Source organism: Amphimedon queenslandica, unplaced genomic scaffold, assembly GCF_000090795.2.
Source record: "Amphimedon queenslandica unplaced genomic scaffold, v1.1 AMPQUscaffold_13305, whole genome shotgun sequence".
NCBI classification, from domain to species: Eukaryota; Metazoa; Porifera; class Demospongiae; order Haplosclerida; family Niphatidae; genus Amphimedon; species Amphimedon queenslandica.
In genome coordinates, this window is record NW_003546459.1 from 116,560 (window position 1) to 124,787 (window position 8,228).

The window sequence follows — 8,228 nt, forward strand, 5'->3', positions numbered from 1 at the left end:
ACACACATAAGCATAATTACAACTCTGTACGTAATAATGAGAATTGCATGTACATCTCGATTAATTTAACATATGAAAGTTTAGGTGAAAGCATCATGCAGTTCAGTTTATGGTTGTTGTTGTAATGCTTATTTGTAGTAAATTTTGTGCACGTATGCTCAAAAATTTGACTCTTTAAAGCCGCAAAACTTTATAGTCATCATTTATTTACTGTTATAACTCAGAAAAAAATGTAATTTTTGTTTAAATATAATTATTATTGAAGAGTTCAAGTATTAAATTTAAAGTAGTTAAAATATGCGGTAGCTATTAAGAATGAGCTATGCCCCATCAAAATGACATTCTTATCCACTTACCTAATGAGGAGATGAGATACGCTTTGTCCAAAATGACAAAATGAGATCAAAATGATAATTAAACATATCTCTCTCTACATTACACACACACACATTTTATTTTCTATAGTTGGTCCAGTTATTACTGTTAATCCAGTGAGTATTAATGTCAGTATTGAAGTGAAAAATATCACATTAAACTGTACTGCAAGAGGATTCCCTGTACCTACCATTACATGGGCACACAATCAATCACTGATTACATCAACAGAAGACGAAATATTGATATACACTGTCCCAACATCATATCTACGGACTGTACTAAGTACAATAATCATTAACCCAGCAATGGCTAATAACACTGGGGACTATGTGTGTATAGCTAGCAGTCCTTTCTATAATAGTGTCAATAGTACAGTAGCACTGGTCCTTGTTCAAGGTAATGTATGTACATGTATGTGTATGTACATGCATAAAATCTTCCTTATTGGCATATAAAGGAAGTATTTACTGATAAGCTTGTTGTGATTGTGATACTCATTGTTGATGTGCTTATTGGCTTGCTACCAAGTGTTTGGTACAGTTAGTGTCTTGTTTTTGCCTTCAATATAAGCAGTGATGCTTATCATACTTCAGCATAGCTTGCATTTGCTATAATAATATATACACGTATGCTGATGTTATGCAGAAATATATGTTCTTATCTGTGGCTGTGTCAACTTCTTTGTAAATTTCTAAACTTTATTATCAAAGGAGATTTTAGTCAATATGTGCATTTAGTGCTGTAATAGGGACAACCTCTTTAGTATGACACTGTGACTCTCTCCCTCTCTCTCTCTCTTCCTTTCTCCCTCCCTTTCCCTCCTCTCTCTCTTTTATTATAGAGGTTCCTAAAATACCAGTCAACCTCAGTACCTCTGACGTTACCTCTCATAACCTAACCCTCTCGTGGGACGAACCCCATCCTAACAATGCTCCTATTCTAGGATATGATATTGCATACACTGAGCCTGACTTTTTAGGTGAAAGGGAAATAGTACTAACAGTTAATGGATCAATAGAGACTTTCTTTATTGATGGGCTGCATCCAGGGGTCACTTATGATTTTACTGTCAATGCATTCAATGAGGAAGGAGATAGTGGGTTTAGTGAGCCATTTACTCAACGTACCCTTGAAGAAGGTAATTTAGAGTAATGATACTAATAATTAGAAATATTGCTTTAAAATTATGTGTATAGGTTTTAATAGAAAATTTGTGGCCAGTTGTATGTAAAAACTTTTAAAAACACAAAAATCATTGGTAAAAATTTTATCCCACTTTGCTCTTAAAAATTGTTAGATATATTGTATTAATAATAGTTAATTATCAATCTAATATTGATATTAATTTTAATGATTTCTTCTATAGTCCCCTCTGGATTCCCACAAGGTCTGTCATCCTCCACAATAAACTCCACTGCAGTTAATGTCACTTGGATGCCAGTACCACCAGCTCAAAGGAATGGCATCATAATTGAGTATACAATATTCATCACAACTGATGTAGAATTTGTCAATGATACGACTCAAGATATAGCATCAGCAACTACACTACAATACACATTCACTGGATTAGAGGAATATGTTAATTATACATACACTATACTGGCTAGGACTGCTATTGGGGATGGACCTATTAGTGGTAGTACTACTAGTCTTACTAATGAAGCAAGTGAGTATACTACAGTTGTTATACTGTCATTGTATTAGTTGTAGTAACTGTTACTGGTATTTGTACTATTAGTAGCAGATACTACTATTTTTTGTAATGTTAGTTTGTATAAATTAGATTTACGAAACTAATTTTATAAAAGTTTGGTTGTGTTTTGTATAATGCGTTCTGTTATTGCGATCAAAGATTGTGTGATTTTATAGTTTATAAAAATATCCATGATTTTCTCCCATTTTGACCTTTTTGTGTGTGTGTGTATAATCTGCTTCTGTTTGTATCAATATACCTTTTAAATTTTAATTTTTTCTATTCAATTCACTTTTAATATATTTTCTTTGTTATTTCTCAGCTCCTGCAAGTCCACCACAAGATTTTACTGTCAACAACACAAATCCAAACAACATAACACTTTCTTGGTCTCCTCCAATAGAGCGAGACATTAATGGTGTCATTGATTTCTACACCATTAGATATTTCATCATTGAGCAACTAGGAGTGGACCCTGTTGATGGATCAATCAATGCCCTCAATGTACCAGCTACTAGTGTGACATTGACTGGTCTTGGTAATTATACAGTTTATGATATATCAGTGAATGCAGTTACTGTTGGAGAGGGTCCTAGTACTTCATTGACTCAGAGGACAGCTGAGAATGGTAAGTAAGGACATTTCACTGTAAATGTTACATATTAATTGTATATTGACAATTCAATCACTGTGTTATTACTAATATCATTCTATTTTTAGTTCCTAGAGCTCCACCACAGATGGTCACAGTAATTACTAATTCGGCTACCACTATTAATGTGAGCTGGGCTACTCCTCCATTGGATATGACATTTGGCATAATAAGAGAATATGAAATATTATATGGAAAGTATAATGCTACTACTGGTCAACTGATCAATGGCACTGACCCTATCAGAAAAGTTAATGTGACTAATGATACTTTTATGTTTGTCTTTGGTGGCCTGCAAGAAGCAAGGGAATATGGATTTCAGGTTAGGGCAGTTACAGTTGGTCCTGGTCCTTATTCAGTAATAATGACTAATACAACATTTACAGCACGTGAGTTAAAATAATAATGTACACAATTCTCTAACTTTCTTTTGAATTTTGATATGCAATTTCTCATCAGAAGATTATTGTAACCTGTCTATTAAAAATTTTGATATTTTTTACATTTAATATTCTTGTATAGCTCCTGCTGCTGCTCCTCAAAACCCAAGGGCTCCTCCTCAAAATGAGATAGGGCCTACATCAGTCACACTATCATGGGACCCAATCCCTGTTGATGAAGCTAATGGAGCCTTGCAATACTTTGTTAGCATTGATGTAGAAAATCAGGTTTCAGATAATGGTAACAGGAGGAAAAGACAGATACCTGCTACTGCTACTAACACTCTACAGCAATGTATTGATGCTACTGGTATAACTAATACATTTAGTTTCACCTTACCAGGGACTCAGACCACTCTTACTCTAACTAATATTGGTAAGCAATATAAATTGGGTCTATACAAAAATTTGCACTCTGATGCATATTTTTATTTTTTCTTTTATTTTTCTTTAGCTCCATATACAAAATACAGTTTCACTGTTACTGGGCTTGCTTTAGGTGGTAGTGGCCCTACATCTAATAGAACGTCATTTATGACACCTCAAGGATGTAAGTATAGAAACTAATGTAAATTGCTGTATAGCTGGTTTATTTCCTGTGGAAATAATTTTTGAGCAAGCTCAAATATACTAGAATTACTTTCACTAAATTTTATTAACATCAAATAACTATTAACAAAAAAATTTGTAATACAAAAATTAATTCTTTTGAAAATATAAACAATAAAAATTAGAGGCCAAGAAATAAACTGGCTATACAGTAATACTTAAAATGAACATTAATGTATCTTATTAATCTCTTTTTTTTCTATTTCTAGTTGCAACTATCCCCCAGTTACTTACAGTAGTCAGTCAAGCTAGTCCAACTTCATTATTGATATCATGGTATCCACCACTATGTTACAATGGAATTTTGGATGGTTACCAGGTACAACAAATGTACATAACATATGCACACAAATATAGCAAATGCAGCATACTTCTTGAATTATAATAATAATAATTATATGATGCATACATTTATATGATTAGAATATTATGTATATTTATATATATGCAACACTAATCCTCAATTAGTTATGCAAAATTTGACTAGAAGAGAATTCTTGACTTTTATAATTTTTTTGATATGTACTTTTGTTGCGTAAATGTTTAAGCTGATTTCAATCAAAATTTATAAATAGATTTTTTTTACAAATTTTGCATCCATTAAATATCTTGTAGTTTATAATGTCTTGCTATGGTATGTATGTTATTAATTTTACTCTTTGTAGATATTCTACAGAGCACTACAATTACATGGAGATCTAGGCAATCCTACTTCGCCTATAAGAATTAATGTACCAGCTACTACAGCATCTAATACTACTCAGTTAACTCAGTTAATAACTGGTTTAACTCCTAACACTGAGTATGAGGTTACGATATGTGCCACTAATGGAGCTGGCTGCGGTCAAAATGACACTGTTACTGTATCAACAGCTAAAGCTGGTAAGTTGCACCTCTGCCTACATTACTTTGTAAAGTAAAATAAATTATAAAATTTTTATTTTTATTGTTTTTATAGGCCCTACTCTACCTATTGCTGCAAACAATGTAACCTTTACAATTGGAGCCACTACTGCTAATATATCATTTACAATACCAAAGATATCCTGTGCGCCTGAAAACTACAGTATTATTTATATTGGACTCTTATTTCAGACAGAATGGACTGTGTCAGGGATTACATTGAGTACCAGTAACATCAGTACTGTTAATAAAAGATATATGATTGGATTAACTGATCTTGAAGAAAACAACACATATCAATTTATTGTTAATTCTACGAACTGCTTGGGAACAAATACCACAGAAACAATGAATCTTACTACACTACCAGCATGTGAGTTAGCCATTGATTATTCTTTTTTATTTGCAATTTTCATACAGTACCAGCAAGTTCTCCAACTTCTTGCATAAACGTTACATTTTTGCCTCACAATGTTACTCTAAGTTGGGCTGAACCAGCATTAATTGATCAGAATGGAGCACCTGTTGGTTACAATCTATCATGTACAAGTATTGATGGTATATCAGTTAGTGGATTGAATGCAACACAGAAGACAACAATTACAGTTTTCACCGTCAGGGATGTTATGCCTTTTAACGACTACATTTGTAATCTTACATTTATCAACGTAATAGGACAAGGACCTCCTACTGTGTGTACATTTAGTACTGCACAAGATAGTAAGTATAATTAACACTGAGTTTTGTTGTAATTCGTGCTTTTATTCTTATTTATGTGTAGTACCATATGAGTATCCTCAGAATTTCACTTCTATTCCAGATAAAACTTTTGTGTCTTTTTCATGGAAAAGGCTATCGAGCCCTAATGGAATTATTACTCATTATAATTTAAGAGTAGTTAATTCAGATGATTCAAAAGTGACTAACATTACTATAGATACAGATCCTAATGTACAGGTCATAGAGACAGTTGTTGCTGGTTTCAGTCCATATCAGAATTACACTGCTAGTGTTAGTGCTAGTACAATCATTGGAGCTGGACCAGTGGCTACTACTGCAGGAAGAACACTACCAGATGGTGAGTATAACCAATTTAAAGTATGTATATGAAATACAATTCACAGTTTCTAGCTCACCTATTTTGGTGGTGTTTCCAGTTGTTATCAATGACTTAATAATAGCTCATACAATACCGATTATCAATGATAGCTCTATTAATATAACGTGGAGTCCACCAGATTATCCTAATGGAAATATAATTGGATTTGTTGTTAGAGTAGCCACGGATGATATTGCTAGTCCTAGTAATATTCCATTTGTTCCTGGCAAAATGTCGTACACATTAATTTTTGGAGGATTAAGTTAGTAAAATTGTTTTTATAATTGACAGATTACACTTTTTTAACAGAGCCTAGAGTATCATATTATATTGCCATTGCAGTCATCAATGATGTTGGTGAGGGAAATTCAGCAACTGCTATTGTCTTCACTAAAGCCGATAGTGAGACATTGCATATACTTGTATTCTTTAATTACATGCATTTGTAGGTAGTGTTACAGTATCACCATCAAATGTACAAGCAATGAGAATAGGAGATACAATAGTGTTATCATGGGATCCAGTGACACTAGAAGAAGCTAAAGGATTCTTTGTATACAGTATCAGGTTAACTCCTGATGATGGTAGCACTAGCAGTACATTAAGACAAACTAATACAAGAACTATATCAGTAGCTTATGATACCACATCAGTTAATATAACTGATACTGAACCACAGTTAGCTTATACTGTGAGTATTAGTGTATTGCTATTGAGTGATGTAGGACTAATTGAAGGACCAGCAATTCATACCTCCCTAACAAGTTAGTAAAATTAATTTGCTTCATAGTTAAGAAATGTTATTTTCATAAATGACATTTCAAATAAATTATTAATACTTTATTACCATATTAAGATTTAAGAAACTAAATTCATTTAATTTGCTGCATATAGTAGCAGGATGATTTTACTGTAACTATTATTTTTTGTCATAGCATCAACTCCTGGCGGTAATGATGATGGAAATATTATTCTCTTGGTAATTGTGATAGTGCTAGTTGCATTCATAATACTGACAGCATCACTTATTATTGTGTGTGTGGTTGTTGTAGTAAAGTACAAGAAGCATTCAAAGAAATTTGATTTGAGGTTAGAGCCAATGATGGTACAGAAATTAGATAATTTTGATATGATGCCAAATATGCTGGTCATAATGACTTCATTTATAGACCAGATGAAATTAATGTAGCACCTAATGAAGGTTATGGTTTGATGGCTATTTTGAATGCTTCTGAACCACAGTAAGAATCAATCATGCATGTAAAGCAGTAAAACAATGTTGCTTTATTATAGGAATAGTGAAGGAATTTATGACAGAGTGGATTTGAATGATAGTTTATATGAACAGGTAAATGATGACCTACAGGAAATTCCAGCCATAGAACAAAATGTTGATGCTTATGAAAGTATTGCTACAGGTATATAAATAGTCTATGTGCCTCTTCTTTCACTGATTGTGTTCATGTTAATTTTTTCTAATTTTTCAATGGATGTGCAGTTGCCAGCAGTAATGAAGATGAAATTAAGGAAGAAGATAAAGACTAGCTACTCTCATAGTGGTGTCTACTCATTGAAAAGTCTTATTGCTAACTGACTAAAGCAACATTAAATAATTTTGTGCAAGTAAACATATGCACATGTTTTATTTTGTAGCATTGCTATAATTTTAGTCTCTAGACCTAGAATTAGAATTAAAATGATATAGATTTCTGTCTCAATGCTATCTAAATCACCTTTATAAGGTTCAGCAAGGAATCTGCAAAAATCATGCAAACTAGGCTTTCCATGCATGCATTGACTGAGTCTGAGGCAAATAAATTTATTTTTGCAAAGTAGCTGAAGAAACCTATCAATGAAGGGGAGGAGCATGTGGTTTAATGAGAGATAGGCCTCGAGATAAGGCAGACATGTCCACCTTAGAGAAATCCGAGGAGAGATCACTAGGTTGGATAACCGTTATTTTATGATCAGTTTTTATAGATTTTGTTTTAAGGTATCGGTGATCTTGCTGAGATATTAGATCTACTGAAGAAGTATGGATATTCTGGTATTGATTTCTACAATTTTGGTCTCCGACTGGGCCTGCTCCCTCGCACACTTGATGTTATTGCTAAAAATAACAGTGGAGATCTTAGTAGCTGTCTAAGAGAGTCTTTGAAGGCCTGGCTGGAGCAAGCTGATAACGTAGCTAGTAATGGCGGTCCGACTTATTTTACATTAATAAGAGGACTGAAGAAAACTGAACAGAATGCTGTAGCTGACGGGATTGATAGAGAAAGTGAGTAGTTTTTTTGCTTGTGGGTAGTAAATACTGTCTGTGGTATCTGGAAATTTTTACTGTATTTACCCACACCACATTCAATAATACATGACACAGTCTTATTAGTTAAAATTAAGTCACAGCACAATTTTAAAACACAAAAATTTTCTACTGCTGATCTATGGTATCAA

At 33.1% G+C, this 8,228-nt stretch overlaps 2 protein-coding genes across 2 annotated transcripts in view; both read left to right on the forward strand.

The window, feature by feature from the left end:
* The window catches only part of LOC109583429 (protein sidekick-like), a 10,652-nt gene extending 3,175 nt beyond the window's left edge, over positions 1-7,477 (forward strand). Inside the window, exons 5-23 of the mRNA XM_019998776.1 lie at positions 466-774; positions 1,220-1,516; positions 1,745-2,047; positions 2,397-2,702; positions 2,795-3,115; positions 3,249-3,542; positions 3,621-3,716; positions 3,985-4,094; positions 4,441-4,657; positions 4,734-5,051; positions 5,099-5,398; positions 5,460-5,756; positions 5,803-6,039; positions 6,087-6,179; positions 6,227-6,541; positions 6,713-6,866; positions 6,947-7,018; positions 7,071-7,195; positions 7,276-7,477. Coding sequence (XP_019854335.1) covers positions 466-774; positions 1,220-1,516; positions 1,745-2,047; positions 2,397-2,702; positions 2,795-3,115; positions 3,249-3,542; positions 3,621-3,716; positions 3,985-4,094; positions 4,441-4,657; positions 4,734-5,051; positions 5,099-5,398; positions 5,460-5,756; positions 5,803-6,039; positions 6,087-6,179; positions 6,227-6,541; positions 6,713-6,866; positions 6,947-7,018; positions 7,071-7,195; positions 7,276-7,322 — 4,211 coding nt within the window. The 3' untranslated portion in view covers positions 7,323-7,477. The remainder of the gene's footprint in view (positions 1-465; positions 775-1,219; positions 1,517-1,744; positions 2,048-2,396; positions 2,703-2,794; positions 3,116-3,248; positions 3,543-3,620; positions 3,717-3,984; positions 4,095-4,440; positions 4,658-4,733; positions 5,052-5,098; positions 5,399-5,459; positions 5,757-5,802; positions 6,040-6,086; positions 6,180-6,226; positions 6,542-6,712; positions 6,867-6,946; positions 7,019-7,070; positions 7,196-7,275) is intronic.
* Positions 7,478-7,650: 173 nt separating this feature from the next.
* Positions 7,651-8,228, forward strand: part of LOC109583430 (uncharacterized) — a 3,808-nt gene continuing 3,230 nt past the window's right edge. The window contains exons 1-2 of the mRNA XM_019998777.1: positions 7,651-7,721; positions 7,771-8,055. Of these exons, the coding sequence (XP_019854336.1) occupies positions 7,655-7,721; positions 7,771-8,055 (352 nt within the window). The 5' untranslated portion in view covers positions 7,651-7,654. The remainder of the gene's footprint in view (positions 7,722-7,770; positions 8,056-8,228) is intronic.